Source organism: Notolabrus celidotus, chromosome 20, assembly GCF_009762535.1.
Source record: "Notolabrus celidotus isolate fNotCel1 chromosome 20, fNotCel1.pri, whole genome shotgun sequence".
Classification (NCBI taxonomy): Eukaryota; Metazoa; Chordata; class Actinopteri; order Labriformes; family Labridae; genus Notolabrus; species Notolabrus celidotus.
Genome location: NC_048291.1, coordinates 26,003,519 through 26,019,756, shown reverse-complemented (window position 1 = coordinate 26,019,756; position 16,238 = coordinate 26,003,519). Strand labels below are relative to the sequence as shown.

General features: G+C 42.1%; 1 protein-coding gene across 1 annotated transcript; it reads right to left on the bottom strand.

Annotated features, from left to right (window-relative positions):
* Positions 1–1,035: 1,035 nt before the first annotated feature.
* ppp1caa (protein phosphatase 1, catalytic subunit, alpha isozyme a) lies at positions 1,036–14,898 on the bottom strand. The gene is made up of 8 exons (XM_034710963.1): positions 14,730–14,898; positions 14,377–14,488; positions 6,701–6,832; positions 6,209–6,439; positions 6,017–6,121; positions 4,858–5,081; positions 4,586–4,720; positions 1,036–3,544 (listed from the first exon to the last, which is right to left on the bottom strand). The coding sequence occupies exons 2-8, from the start codon at positions 14,429–14,431 to the stop codon at positions 3,431–3,433; spliced, it is 996 nt and encodes a 331-aa protein (XP_034566854.1). The 5' UTR covers positions 14,432–14,488; positions 14,730–14,898; the 3' UTR covers positions 1,036–3,430.
* Between the last annotated feature and the right edge of the window lie 1,340 nt (positions 14,899–16,238).

The window sequence follows — 16,238 nt, the reverse complement described above, 5'->3', positions numbered from 1 at the left end:
GTCTCAGGAGGAGCTGATGCTTCTTCTATATTCCAGATTAAAAAAGCTGCTGTGTTACATCGTCATCAGGTACATTTGGAAAGAAAAGCAGACACGAATATACAAATTCTATTTTTTATTTCTACCTTATAACAGAGACAATTTGTGATTGATCCGAAAACAAAAGAAATACAAATAAAAAATACAGTTCATATCTTCTGTTTCTTCTTCTTGACTTTAATTATCTAATAATTTCAAATCTACCCAGCGACAGTGCATGGTGCAAAACATCCCTGATTGATTATAAAATCCTACACTAATAAGCTTGCAGTATCTAGCATTAAATTTGTCAGTAAAAACAATATGAACAAAAAAAGTAAATAAAGACCAGATTCTTAGAGGTAAAAACAACAGTAAATATAGAGTAAGAATAAAAAATGTTATAAGCAAAGGTTTGTACAGCTATGAAAATGGGAATGAAAGTGTCCTCATTGTTAGTCAAAAGACACAGACCTACAAGTTCTATAATGTTTCAGTACTAAATATCACCTCTTAAAGGAGCCACTTCATCATTTTTAATGTTAGAGACATGAACCGGTCTCATCATAGGTTTAATTCTTATTCTTCTATTAGACTCTAATAACGTCTGTACATTTAGAGATTCCTCTCCACATCATATGAACTTAATCCACAAAAGGTGGGCCTGTTTCCTTTACAAATCAAAAGTGACATTTAAAGCACCAGGTCACTGTGAACATAGCTCCGCCCCCAATGCCAAAGTTGGGCTTGATTCATTTCCACTTATCCAACAGAAGCTGCAAGTCATCCAACTTATGAAGATCATGTAAAAATGGCGATTATTGATATACGTTTTTACTATATGAATATAAATATGACTTCCTTATACAATTTGATTTAATTTAAATTCAACTTCCTGAGTTGATCTTACTGGAAATGAATTGAACATGAGCACACAATGACTTCCAATTATACATCTTTTTTTTTTACACCTGCCCTCAGTACGTGAAACTGTTATAAAGCCAGCAGTAATCTGAATGAAGCTTACTTACACTGATTTTAATTTTCTTAGAAAACAAAACATGTATTTCCTGGAGGTTCTGGGTTGAGAACCTCTTGCCTAGAAAGTGGGAGGACAAAGGTGGGGGACAGGGTAGCATGCCTGTAAGCCTCGCACTCAACCAGGGCCATTATTTACTGGCTTAATATTAGGAGTGAGGGCTGGAGGAGGATGACAGACGGGGACAAACAGAGCCAGACACGCTGAGACGGAGCGTGTTTGGGTTCTAAGAAATGGGCAGTGATTTACCCTGAAACACTGTAGAAAGAATTTCTCACACCAGTTGAAACAGCCGGTCCTGAACTATAGACTGTTTTCACTGGGACACCCTGTACGCCTGAAGTGAACAAGGAAAGATGCTTGATGAGCAAGGCGTGATATTCAGTGGTATCATACGACATATCTTTTTTATAAGCCTATATAAAGAAGCAGAGGTTCTTTTTTTTAAATATAAAATTAGCAGGGTGTTGTTTGAGGGTTCACAGTTGTCACAGGATCCACTTGATCATTTTTAACACTGTGTGAAAAGTATCTGATCTCTGTCTATGGCTCTTCATGCTTATTTCAGCCGAAAGATAAGGAGGACAAACTGAGAAGCACTTCCACAGTCTCGCTAATTTGCATAGCACCATCTATGAAGCGTACAAACGTATTCAGTAAATGCTATACAGTTAGAACAGAGGATTCACCTGATGCTGCAGCTAAAACCTTTTAGCTAGATTCAGTGGGAAGATGCTCTACACTACCGTGAATGATTCATGTTTGTCTTATGTGCTCAGATTGCTTCACTTCTATCTAAACACCTTTTCTTTAGTTCTCAGTAATTTCCACGCAACTCTCATGTGTGGTGGGTTTACTGTAGAATAAACCCACTCTTAGTTTAATGACGGACTCTATTGAAGTGGTCTCTAGAAGAGCACTTCAAACTGGAAAAGGTCAGAGCAATGATTCACCGCCTCATCTCGCTTTGATCACAGCAGAGTATGGAAAAACCGTAAAGACTGCTCTCCCTCGGTGGGAGTCTTAAGTACGCTGTGTTTGTCCAGCACGGATAAATATCAGTAACTACTCGTGAAACAGAAACGGCACACGGTGATATTGTATTATGTGAGTATTGTGAGGCATTGAGAAACAAACTGAACTGTTCAATTTCAATACTTAAACCCTTTTTGTTACTTTTAACCCGGCGGTCATTAGAAAAATATAAACAATTTCCATTGAAGAGATTTCTCATCAAGTCTGTACTCGTGATGAAACAGGCAACACCCGCGTCTACAAGGAGTTTCTGCTTTAAATCATCTTTGGCTAAATCACACTGAAGCAACATGTGAGATGCCCTTTAAGTTTGAGTGTCACCTGGCCCAGAATTATTACACATTATAATACACATTTCTGATTCTCATTCATAAACATCTCCTCCAGCTGCTGCTGCTGCTTGGTCAATAACAAGGTGTCGAACTCAAAGACAAGCACAGCCGAACACAGCCGACATCATGACGTGAACATGACAAAGCAATGGCAAACACAAAGTGATCAGCATGATAGCATAATTCAAATAAACAGTACATTTTTTTATTAATCGTCAACTTTCAGTGAACTAAAAAGAAAAAAAAAAAATCAAATCATGTTGGTTTTATGTATCTACAAAATAAAAGAAAAACGATTTCACATCCATGACCGTGCTGTCAAATCATTGGTTTCATAGGGAAGAGAAAATAAAAGTTACCCAATCAACGTGAATCCATTTCATACGAGGATTCACCTGTACATATTTCCACCTGTGCAGCCAGTGTGTGTGTGTATGTGTGTGTCATTGTGTGTGTATGTGTATGAGATATGTGCCATTACAATTTGACCGTGCAATGTGATCCCTCCCTCCCCATCACACAGACACACACAGACCTCTGAAACAGGATGTACAAAAGCTTGTGTTTAGCATTAAACAGTGCAGGGCCTTAACCTAAACAGCTAAGGCTCCTCACTCCCTCCTTCTCCCCTCCTCCTCCCCTGCACCCGGGTCTGACATTACATCACAGGAGGGGTGAGAACTCATCTCTACAAGATGACAAGAAAACAGAACAGAGGGCAAAAAAAAAAAAGAGAGGAAAAAATAACAAAAACATACAAACATAATACAGCAATTCCCTCCGAATCACTGGCTTCTTCTGTTACGCACTCGCACGAAAAATTGCACACAAACAGTTAAAAAATAATTTTAGAGAGAGAGAAAGCATGATTGAACCCTGGACATTTTTCTGCTTTGTTGCCATTTGGTGACGAGGGAGAAACAAGTTTGGGAGGTAGAGGGGAAAAAAAGGGGCGTTGGGCCAACAGGGGGGGATGTCAGGGTGTAGGAGGGGGAGCAGGCGGGTGTTATTTCTTGGCCTTGCCGGCCTTGGCTGAATTTCGCGGCGGGGTGACCGGTCTCCCAGATCCCACTCCTATCCCACTATAAGGATACAATTTCTTATCAGCTGGCTTCAGAATCTGTCAGAGAGAAGATTTCATTTAGTTTGATTTGAACAAAGACAAAAAGCTTAAACTCAAAAGAGGACAAAACAACATACATGCTTCATCATTCACATGACTGCTCACCAACACTATTAAAGGTGACATATTACGCTCTTTTCATCAACATATATTGGTCTAAGAGGTCCCCAAAACATGTCTTTAAAGTTTATTGCTCAAAAAACACTTTGAAATCAGATTTTGGTCTGCCTGTAAACCCCTCTTTTTCAGCCCTGCTCAGAACAGGCTGTTTTCTGTGTCTGTGCCTTTAAATGAGAATGAGCTCTCTGACCACGCCCCCTCAGGAAGTGGATGTGGCCTCAGCTCTCGATCTAATGTTTACATGTTGGCTGAATATACACGGCTGCTCACAGACCCGCGTTACTTCAACCCTCTGAATCTGATCCAGAATCTGATCCTGACGGAGAGGCGCCTGCAGCAGGACCTTTCTGAACCATTGGTCAGAGATTTAGTGTTTCTTGTTGTTTTATTTGTCAGTATGTCGACGTGTGTCTTGGTACACAGCGACCAACATGTAGCTATGTGGCTATGCTAACTAGCACTAGCACTTTTCCATGAAAAATAAAAATCATCCACTAGATCTTCAAATCTGCAGACGTGGAGAGTAAAACCGACCTTTGTGTTTATTAAGACAGCCTACAACTAGCATGCCTCCCTCCTAAGCTCCTTGTTAGCACACACGTGTGCAGGGAATGAAAAACGGAGGAGGGGTTGAGTTGTATTTTATACAGTCTATGGGCTGAACAAGCTCCGAGCTCTGACTTCCTGTTACAGACCGGATGTCGTTGTGATGTATGAAAAACACTGAAGTCTGAAACGGCTGGTTTCAGCACACATTTACAGAAAGGTGGAGAAATCAGAACAGGGGCAGAATGGATTCTTTTACTTTTTGGGGGGTTTGTAGACAGGGACACATATTTCAGGTAGAGAACCATTAAAAAGTCGATTTAGCATGATATGTCACCTTTAAACAAAATACAACAAGTCTGCCTCACAAACCTGGAAGGAGCACATGAGCGTCTCATCCACACTCATCATGGCACCGGCGTTGTCGAACTCTCCGCAGTAGTTTGGAGCCGAGAATAGAGTGACGAGTTGCCTCTTAGCGAAAAACTCATAACCATCTTCTACAACCTGAGGACGTGAATAAGACGTCTCAGTTAAGAGAAGTATGTAAACATGATTTATTTATTGAGCAGAATTAAAACTACAACCTTTCATATGACAATACAGGAGTACAAGTCTAAGCTAGTACGTGGCCCGAACATTACCTGGTGCGCCCTGCATATAAGATCCATGTCGTGTTTGTGCAAAAATTTGGCCACCACATCTGCCCCGAATGTGAAGGAGACGCCACGGTCGTTTTCCCCCCAGCCCAGCACGTCTTTGTCCGGGTCGGCCCACAGCAGGTCGCACAACAAACCCTGGTCAGGCACGTCTGTGGGTCGCATTACTCTGCGGATCTGCTCCATGGACTGAAGATCAGGAGAGAGGCCTGGAGGGGGACATCAAACACACTTCTTAGTCTGGACCCTGTTATCGAGTTATCAATCATAACAGTTTATGATCAGGCACCTTCATATCTTCAAGAGTGACCTACTACCCCTCTAGAATGCTACACTCCCAACATGCAGGCCTGCTCATCGTACCTTAAGTCCCTAAAAGTAGTATGGGAGGTAGAACCTTCAGTTATCAGGCCCCTCTACTTTGGAATCATCTACCAGTCAGGGTCCAAGAGGCAGACACCCTCTCTACTTTTAAGAGTAGACTTAAAACTTTCCTTTTTGATAAAGCTTATAGTTAGAGCTGGATCAGGCTTGGACCAGGTCTTAGTTATGCTGCTATAGGCTTAGACCGTCAGGGGATCTGGCGCACTGACGCACTGGGATCCTATCTCACACCTTCCCCCCAACCCCCCTCATCACTTACTTTAACTCTTCCTGTCCCATTAAAGTTACTAACCATAGACCTTTCTGGAGTCCCTGAGCTCCCTTGTCTCGTAGGTTCCTCTGAGCTGCCGTAGACGTCCTCCTGCTGTGGACATTCCAGACTCCAGCTGATACAGACGTGCTGGACTCCAACGGCAACAGCTTCTACTACTCGTCTCATCACTATCACCGCTCCCTCTATCTCTCTTTCCAGACCCAACTTGGTCTCAGCAGATGTGTGTCTCACATGAGTCTGGTCCTGCTGGAGGTTTCTGCCTGTTAAAGGATGTTTTTCCTCGCCACTGTAACTAGCTAAATACTGCAAGGTGCAATGTTCAGGTGGGGTCAGACTGAGTCTTATCCTGTCTTGGTGTTGGGTCTCTGTTTATAATTTGATAGAGTACGGTCTAGACATGCTCTGTTTGTAAAAGCGTCTTGAGATAACGTTTGTTGTGATTTGGAGCGATACAAATAAAGATTGATTGATTTACTCGAGCCGTACCTCCATGACAGCAGAAGATTTTCTCATCTACAATGGCCGCCACGGGTAAACAGTTGAAGCAGTCTGTGAACGTCTTCCACAGCTTAATGTTGTACCGTCGCTTACCTACAAACAAGAGGAGAGAGGAAGAGAGGTGAGTGTAACAGTCAGGAGAACACGTCTGATATGTTCATAAAGTCACTCTGCACTCACACTCGTCGTAAAAGCCATAGATTCGATTAATAGAGGCGCATTCGTGGTTTCCACGCAGCAGGAAAAAGTTCTCTGGATATTTGATCTTGTAGGCTAGAAGCAGGCAGATGGTCTCTAGTGACTGCTTCCCTCTGTCCACGTAGTCACCCAGGAACAGGTAGTTGCTTTCAGGGGGGAAACCTCCATATTCAAACAGCCTCAGCAGATCATAGTACTGACCATGGACATCACCTGCAGGGGGCAGCAGAGGAGCACAGTTTACACATCACACTCTTGCTGCTACTGGGTGGAGCTGCTCTTGCATGTCAGTGCACACTTAACAACCCGAACAAGCAAGCAATTACAGATGAGCAAACTGTCGGTTTAAATGAAACAACAAAAGGTAATGAACATGTTGTCTTACACAGGGGACAAAATGTTCTGTTTATGTAAATGTAATATCAAGGCGTTTATATTTCACACACGTTGAAGCCGCTGCACCAAAAAACTCACCACAAATTTTAAGGGGAGCCTCGAGCTCGAGCAGGATTGGCTGGCTCAGGAAGATTTCACGGGACTTTAAGCAGAGGCCACGGATCTCCCCCTCAGTCAGCTGGACGTTCTTCCCTGGCCGAGAACCCTTGACTGGAAAAACCAAACGTTGATATTAGACATGGATCAGTGGGCTGATATAAAAGACACACCTTTATATACGAGAATGTTAGAAACACTGAATGAACATGAGAAGCAGCTAGAAACATGATGCTGTGATAAGAAGACAGGCTTCCAGACTGGGAAGGTAACACCTCCCACCGGCCAAATGCTGGCTGTTTCTGTTAGCATTCCAGTCTAACAGGCATTTTAGCAGGTAACCACACACTTTACAAGGCAGAGTGGATCCAAGTTTTGGAGTATAACAGCTACAGGATTTATCAAACCACACACACACAAAATAAAGGAATAAGCAGAGCCAAGATAAGCCTGTGCTCTGTATATGAGAACCACCTGACCAGTGGAAACTAGCATGATGCCTCGAATGTGCGTTTTTCTGCTTAGGTGGCGGTTCAAGGCCGTGCTATGAGACAGCACTGAAACCCACTTCCCCTTCTCGCTGATGCTGCAGCAAACACGTCGTTACGCCTCTCTTAGGTCGTACTGTTATAAAATAAAGAAGGTCAGGTTACAGGTTGTAACATCACGTTAAAAGGAAACATTAACCGTATTAAAAGGAGATAACAAAGGTAACACTGTGCTCCTGCTATCTGAAAAATCCAGCAGGTTCGTCCAGTTTCTCTCTATCACACTTTTTCACACACTGAGCCGAGCCAAGCACAGGAACGTCTTAAAAACAACACAACACAGAACGAGGATAAGTGACAGATTATTCGTATCATAACGACACTTCACATCAGTCTGTGTCACGAGGGGTTAAATGCTGGGGAAGGAAGAAAGCATTTCAACAACAGGAGATTTAATAACACTCTCTCATACTAAGACTGCTGTTAATAAGTCTGATCATAATATTTGCCAACCAGAGGGCGTGTACATGATGCCCTGTAGCTATATATCACAGAGTGTGTGTATTCTGCCGCGTTATGCAAGAGTGCTCCTGATGGAGTTTGGAATCCGGGCTGTGACAGAAACAAACACACCCCCTGATCCTACATGTGCTACCTGATGTTCAAACACATCCCAATACAGAGTGTACAAACCCTTCTGATGAGGAGTCAACCAGTTTGGTGTCAGCCTACTGAACAGGTAATGTATGAATAATGGAAACAGAACCGCCTCAAACAGTCTCAGTGACAATCCTTTCAGAGCTGGGTGTGAACGGAGGATTGATTGATGAATGAGTCCACCCTGAAATGCCAAACAATCAAGAGTGACGCAGATGGAGGATGAATAATCAAGAGTACGAGCGTGGCTTCAAAGATTTCTCTCACACCATCGAGGCCGTTGATTCTAGCTCCTCTTACGGGCAAACCCTGGAAGCAGATTCAGAGACGATATCAGCTGCCTTTTAAAACTCAGATCAGAGTTAGTCATGATGCTAAAACAAGATTCTCCAGAGGGACACAGACTGAAACTATCCCCACTTTCACATTAGTTATGCCGACTATTAAGCCGCATATAATGTTCTTCTATCTCTGCGTGTGTTTGTTACATAACTCGCACGCCACTTCAGAAAAAGAAGCTGATCTTGTCTTTTATAAAAGCAGAGAAGCACGGAGACATCGATTACAACAAGCAGGAAGGAAACAGCTGCTGGAGAGTGAGGAAACTGTTTCCATGTGAACATAAAGCTCGAGGTTCATTAAACAGAAATGTGACCAAATTAATTTGTGGTGTCTTCAAATCATCCTTTAATGATTTCTTACAAAACAGACAGTGATGGGAATTCAAGCCAATATATTGTTTGATAATCATCGTCATCTATTTGACGATTATTCGAATAATCGCCCGCACAGAGACCCGTCCCGTTAATGGCCTGTTTGTGTGGCAGTCATGTTAACCAACAGTCATGCAGCTAGTAGCGGGCACTGACGGCGTCTGTTTGATCTTTGTGGTGGTGTTTCTGCGTGGTCTACATTTTACAGCCTTTCTCGGCCTCTGGAAATACGTATGTAGCATAGACCGTATAAAATATGGACGTAGTATCCAAGGCCAATCGTCGGTGGCAGCCATATTGCTGCTGTCGAGCGATTGTGATGTAAAGAGGTGGGCTTTGAGCCTCCTCGCCAACAGCTACAGTGTTCCCACCTGTCAATCTGTGTGCTGTGCCTCTCATTGGAAGATTAGTAATCTTAATATCTTTGAAATTGCAGCGTTAGAGAAAAATTCACCCCCCGTACAGTGTGTGCTGATCGAGAAATGAGCTATCCAGACTACACTTGTCTTTTGAACCAGGCTGTAAACATGTTTATTTCTGCTGCAGAGATCATCATTTTTGAATTGGTGTGTATGTGGTTTCCGGTACTTTCAGGGCCAGCCTCAAGCGGATCCTTGATGAACTGCAGTTTTAACAATTCCGCATTGGGCTCATATTTTTAGACCGGAGGTTGCCGCTTGATTACAACCAGGCACCGGTAAGAACAATGAAAATTGTTACTTTTAAAACAAGAAGATATTCCCAGATACTCTTCGATTTATAGAAAGTGAACGAATATTTGAATATTCAAAAATCATGGCCCATCCCTCCAGACAACAAACCCAAAGGTCCATCACACTGACTGGTTCCAAATTTCAAAGAGCTGCATATTCACTCTGAAATCTCAACTTCTTATGAACTAGGTCAGATTTTTGTTGTTGCCAGTGCAAAAAAATGTGATCGTACAGATACAGAAACAGGTTTTCTCAAAGTTACACACCGTGACATCAAGAGATAAGAGTTACCCTACAGAGTGTGTCTTTGTGTGGAGAACACACGCAGCATTCATGAATCAATTCATGAATTCATTTGGTTTGTTTGATCAAGAGTCTTTTGGAGTTTAGAAAGGTGCAAACTTGGGAGCCGTTGATCTAGCGGTCTAAGCGTGTGCCCCATACGCAGAGGCTATAGTTCTCGTTGCAGAGGTCGCAGGTTTGATTCCAGCCTGGTCCATTTACTGCATGTCCTCCCTCTCTCTTTACGCCTCACATTTCTTGTCTCTCTTCAGCTGTCCTATCCATTAAGAGGCAAAAATACCCAAAAATATAACTTTAAAAAACCCAAAAGAACCAGAAAAGTACAAACTAGGGGGGGCGGACTTGGCCTAATGGTTAAGTTGCGTGCCCCAGGGTTCGACTCCAGCCTGTGGCCTTTTTCCCACATGTCACTCTCCCAGTTTCCCACACTACCCACTGTCCTCTCTAAAATAAAAGGTGGAAAAGCCCCCCAAAAATAAGGTTTAAAAAAATAAAAAATAAAAATTCAGACCTGTGGATCCACTTTGGTCTCTGAGAAATTGTGATGATTTTTTTTTTTTTACATTTAAAAGATTAAAACTCCCCCTCTCCACAGCCCACTCTCTCTCTGTTAAACACATGTAGTCATAATACTGCCTGAGTAGAAATCAACAAATACCACAGCAGCTAGCAGCCTCGTCGTCCTGCCGCCCTAAACAGTGAAAAGTGGATATAAATACTGCATTGCTGCTGGTCTCTCTAAACCTGGATTACAGGAGGCTAAGCCCTGATAGAGCTTACTCCAAAGTTAGCCACATAGTCAGTGGGCTACACTGGGCTTATCATCCAGAGGGCGCAGACAAAAAGCTTTTCCAGTACGCTGATCAGGGTCAGGAAACAAAGAGCTGGACCAGCTCTGCAGAAAAGCGGTGCCGGGAGTGCCGGAACCAACAGTTGGTTTGGTCGGACGCTCTTCGCTCAGGGTTGGGCGCTCTGGCTGAGCTCCTGTGATGTCATGCTAACAGCAACATACACTCCCTGAGTTCACTGAGCTTTAGATCTACAGCAGTAATCCTATTGAAAGTGCTCATTATCCAAACACGTTTAATTGGTTTGGTCTTGAAACACCGTCAGCCAGCAGGAGGGTAACCTTGTTGTGCACAGGAGAGTGAGCTGTTTATAATTTATCAATCATTTGATTCAGCACTGGCCGTGGGGCGAGTATTTAAGTAGTCTTAAACAAGGTAGATCGAGACATCAGGTAGCTCTTCACAGGCGAGGGGTTACTCTGCAATAAAACCACGACTGCAGACGAAGAAAAAAAAGGTCAAGTGAGTTACATAAGAGGATATAAATATTGCCAAAGTCAGGTTTGTTTGTCTTCTCCTGTGTTTGCCAGACAACCTTATCATGGCCCAAGTATAACAATCCATGTACTAAACAGAGCAGCAGCCAACCGGGTCCACGGGGAAAGTCAAGCTCCCAGGAGGCACCGTGACTAAACATAATCCTGATCACCTCAAAGGGCTCAGCTTAGTCTGATCATAGCGGGTCTATATATAAGGAGGTAAATAAACACAGACTACACAGGGCGAAGGTCACATTCGCCCAAACAGGCCTGGGAAAATTCTCTGCAAACACTTCTTAGTCTAACACCACAACATGTTGTTTTACTTTAAAAAAAAAAAAGGAGGAAGCTGTCACATCACAACTTGTGCAGGCCGCAAAACCTCAACACCAGCATGCATCACGTTGTTCCTGCAAAACAATCACAAGCAGAGTTCAGGGATAGAGGAGACACTCGTGTTTGTGTGTGAAGCCGTATTTGTGCACTGGATGACAACAGGGATCACAACCGTATTTTTTTGTGCTCTCCGAATGAACTGTACAGTTGAGTGTGAAGAGATTTATGTTTCTGTTTGATGTCCTCGGGGCTCCTGTTACGCAATCAGCATGTGAATGTGAAGATAAAAACAGGCCTGTTTTGGCCTCATACAAACACACACACACACACACACGTCTGAAATCATAACAAATCTGTCTCCACATATTGTATACAGAGTGCAGTGAGACGTTAAAACCCTCGACTTAGGGGTGGCGTTCGCAGAGCCAGGACTCACACCAGTCGCTATCAGGGTAAAAGCACTGACCATGTCTCCGTTTTAAATCATGCATCCTCACTCATTCAGCACAAACACAGTGTACGTAATGTAGACACGTGGCTTTTAGAACTACTCCAATAACTGCACTCACAGAGGACACATTAACTTTTACAACGTTACTTTGAGGGGAAAGGAATGATGCAAGCGCTTCATATGTTGGAATAGCAAAGAGCGCCGATCAGCAGTTTCACACGGTACTACGGAGAGCATGTGCCAATCAAAGCATCTTTGTTTGTACACCTCATTAACAAGGCACCCCATGGGAAGGCTGGAGCTGAACATTGTAATCAGATCTGTGACAGCCAAACAGTAAACACAACACAGGAGAGGCAACCCGTGTAACTGAGAGGCTCTGGTGGGAGAGAGATGAAAAAACACCATGATTACTAGGGGTGTAACGATTCATCCACTACATCGATGTATCGATTTATATTCCTGCGATCCGACTACATCCATCTGTGCTCAGCAAGTTGGCCTTTAATACTGAAAACATCTTTTCTCCTTGGCGTTCAGTCCCAGCTAAACAGGAATCCTTGACTTTTTACTTTTGGACTTTTATTTCCTAAATTGAGCTCTTACTGTTCTTTTATTGTTTTTGTTTATTGTTATATTGTGTATGATTATATTGCATTTTAATATCTTTACAGCACTTTGGTCAACTGATGTTGTTTTGAATGTGCTTTATAAATAAAGCTTGACTTGACATATCGATCTGACATCGCTTTAAAGGGTAATAAATCGATTGTATCAATACGAGGAAATGACACATTGGATTTAAGCACGGCAGACTTTATATGGATGAGGTTTTTTTTGCACGTTTGACAACAAAACGGACAGCAGAGGAGAAGCCGGCGAGCCAGGAAACATCAAGCCACCATTCCAGGTCCAGTGTGTGGATAAACTTTGGCTTTTGCAAAGATGGAGATGTTCTAAATAAGTCTCTCACTGTTTGTAGGATATGTAAAGGTCAAGTGAAGTACCACAGCAACACCACAAATCTATCCTGATTCCCTTACAGGAAACAACAGGAATCTAGGACTGTCCAGTATCAAGGTCTTTATTTCACACTGGCCACGGTTCCATGATGTTTTTTAATTCTGAATTAATTATTCAGAATTAAATAATTCAGATTTAAAGTATTCTCCTTCGCGTTTACATTGAAGACACTTTTAATCATCTTTATTCAATTCCTCTTAAGGTCTGGGGGTTGTGAAGGGTTCTGATTGGACAGGAGCGGGCGTGACGTATTTATGTTTACCGGAAGAAAACAGACTCCAGTTCCTGCTTCGTTTATTTACGGTTACATCATGGAAGACCACACAATAAGACAACTTTCACTTTGATTTTGATTATAGTTTTGAATAAGCAGCTGGACACAAACATACTGCTTCACTTTGGTCAGCTGAGGAGAAGAGAGAGAGAGAGGACCGGAGGGAGGCGGAAGACCGGACTTTGGCGAATCAAAGTGCAACGGCTGCTCTACCTCAGCCTGAAATATCTGCCCGCCGGCGTGAAATATGTGCGTCATCGCGACAGGACAAGGGAGCGAGCATGCTCAGAACGACCGGAATTAATTTAAAGCAGAATGAACGTAAACATGATCGAGGAATTATTCAATTCAGATTTAAAATCAGAATAAACCAGACACTTACTTTGGATTTAAGTTTAATTCAGAATGGTCATTTTCATTCGGAGTTAGGTGTTTACGTGGTCATTTTTAATCTTTTTAAAAGAGGATTTAATTTTAATTCTGGATTAAAGAGAGGAATTAAAAGTCTCATGTAAACGTAGCCAGTCACACTGGTTGAATTTTTTGGGCTAAAAAGTGACTGAATCGATTTCAAGTCACTGAATCGTATCGTTCTAAATGAACCGATATCGTCCTTTAATCGGATCGGCAACCAGGAATGAATAGTTGTTCAAAACAATCACTGCAGAATTGTTATTACAGCAATGCTTCATTTATAAAAAGCAGCAACAATGCAAATAAACTACTTGTTGTTCTTTTGTGTTTAAAGTTGATATTATTATTGTTGTTATTATTATTATTATTATTATTATTATATTTTTTGTACAAAGAGAGAACAGCTTACCAAGTCAAATCTCGTGTGTGTTCAATCATACCTGGCCAATAAAGCTGATTCTGAAATAAACACTCAATTTCTCCTCAGAATATTTCAGATCATTTACTCTGGTCCACATATGAAGTCTCAGATTGTACACCTTATGGAGGGAATTGAATCAATCCCTCAGAGTCCTTTTAAACTCGAGGAAGTAAAGAGTTAGGAAGTTGTGATTTTCGTTTACTGTGACTTGTTCCCTTTTTCGTGCAGCTAGCAACTTCCCCTTGACTTACACACAACTCTGTAATTCTGCATTTACTATTAAATATCAAAACCCACGCCTACAGCTCATCATGACATCTCCACTCTGATTAAAGAGAGTCGAGTTAATCTAGAAACAACCTTTCAACCAAATAATCGAGCTCGAAGTGAAGCAGCCTTAAGCAGGCTGACGTCCCTACAACATGACTGCCTTTAACTGACTCACCTGGTGTAAAAAAAACACACATTTCAACACATTCAAGCTTCCCCACAGTGTGAATACAGCTCAATGAAGCACAGTGTGTTTGTTCCCTCTCACCTTCCAATAGGCGCTGAATTATAGAGTCGATGTTTAATTTGTCTGGCTCCGCCATTTTCTTTATTTTCTGTCGTTCTCGGTTCAGAGGAGACCTTGGTTCTGTGAGCTGCACCTTCAGAGACAGGAACAAGACGAACCCCAGCAGTTAGCTACATATTACAAATACTTCAATACACACCAGAGTGCTAACAAGTGATTCTAAATCACAAACAGAGTCATTTAGAGAACTGGGACAATGAATGAGCGCGGACGAGTTAAGCTAGCTAAAACTAGCTGTAGCAAAACAGGAGGGCTAGTTAGCCGATGCTAGCTGTGTAATAATACAACTTAGAGCAGACAGACTGCGGCTATACCTCGGCTTCAGTAGAACAGCAGTCCCCGGGGATGGATAATGTGTGAATATGTATCCTGTGAACTCGATCCTGCCCCCCTTTCCTTGGTCTGAACCGGGTCCTTCCACTCTTCCCCCTGGACTTTTAAAACAGGGCCGTTTTAACCGAAGTGTCTCCGGTAACGGAGGAGGCGGGATCAAACCAAGCCCTTCACACGTTTCTCAGCCGCTGATTGGTCCAACCCCGAATTCAGAAGCCGAACTCTTGAATTTGATTGGACGAACACCTGTTCCGTCATACACTCCTACTTCAGCCGTTTACAACCTGCTTCAATGGGAAGAATAGCTCAACGTGCGCCACCCAGTGGTTACAGTTGGAACTGCAATGTAAAAACAACACAGCTTCCTAGATAAGATAAGATAAGATATATTTATTTGTCCCCCATTGGGGGAAATTCTTTTGTTACAGCAGCTTACAACATGGGACAGGGAAATACAACAATGTACTAACATAGTTAAAAAATATAATAACAATAATAATAGCAATGACAAGGGTAAAATAAAATAAAATAAAATAAAATAAAGTAAAAATAAAATAAAATATGGCAACTATTACAGATGTATACACACTATGTGCACTTCTATCTGATAGATAGATAAGGTAAGTTATTGCACGATAAGAAATGCACCACGTAATTTAAAAACAAACATACACAGTATGAAGAACAGTGCGATTCAGATGGATACAGTAGTTATTTGTGAATGTGCCAAGTCACATAGTAACTTCCATGTAGTGATTAACGGGACACAGCAGTGCTGGTGTTAAACAGTCTGATTGCAGATGGAAAACAACATTTAATTACAGTATTTCTCAATTGCTAAAACACATTTATTGACATCCACCACGCTTTTCTCAACACCATAAGCACAAAACCACATTTTCAAACTACATTCACCAAACCAATTCAATTCAATTCAATTTTTTTTCAATTCAAATTTGCTTTATTGGCATGAACAAAGAGATGTTATTGCCAAAGCACATAAATTCATACATTATATATATTCACAACACACTACACTCTCCATATATACATTAATCACACACCATATTCATTACATATTATATTCATCACATACATATCAACCATATATTACATATTCTATACGCATTAATGAAGGATTACCCATACAGCATATCTCAATGTCCTCACCCCATGCGGCACGCTCACAAAACCCCCACCCAAAATCAAACACCATGGGATGGTGCGTCCCTCAGGCTGTGACAGGCAGACACATATTTAGCAGCCAGAGGAGCTGCTGACCCTTCCCCCAGGAGAACTGACAGTTTCTCTTCTAGGGTTAATGCTGGGAAGTTTGGTACCATTTTAGTAATTTCCCTGTAGTGGGCATCTCTTAGAAAAGAGAACTTGCTGCAGTGGAGGAGGAAGTGCATCTCTGTCTCTATGTCCCCTGTAGAGAAGTGAGCACATAGACGGTCCTCTCTGGGCAGCCATGTCTGTCTGTCTACAGG

Excerpts from the sequence above, each read along its gene's own strand:
- ppp1caa (XM_034710963.1), bottom strand. The coding sequence starts at position 14,431 with ATGGCGGAGCCAGACAAATTAAACATCGACTCTATAATTCAGCGCCTA. Across the intron at positions 6,440-6,700 it reads GGCTCCCCTTAAAATTTGTG|GTGATGTCCATGGTCAGTAC; the intron begins GTGAGTTTTTTG and ends TGCCCCCTGCAG. Across the intron at positions 6,122-6,208 it reads CTATGGCTTTTACGACGAGT|GTAAGCGACGGTACAACATT; the intron begins GTGAGTGCAGAG and ends TCTTGTTTGTAG.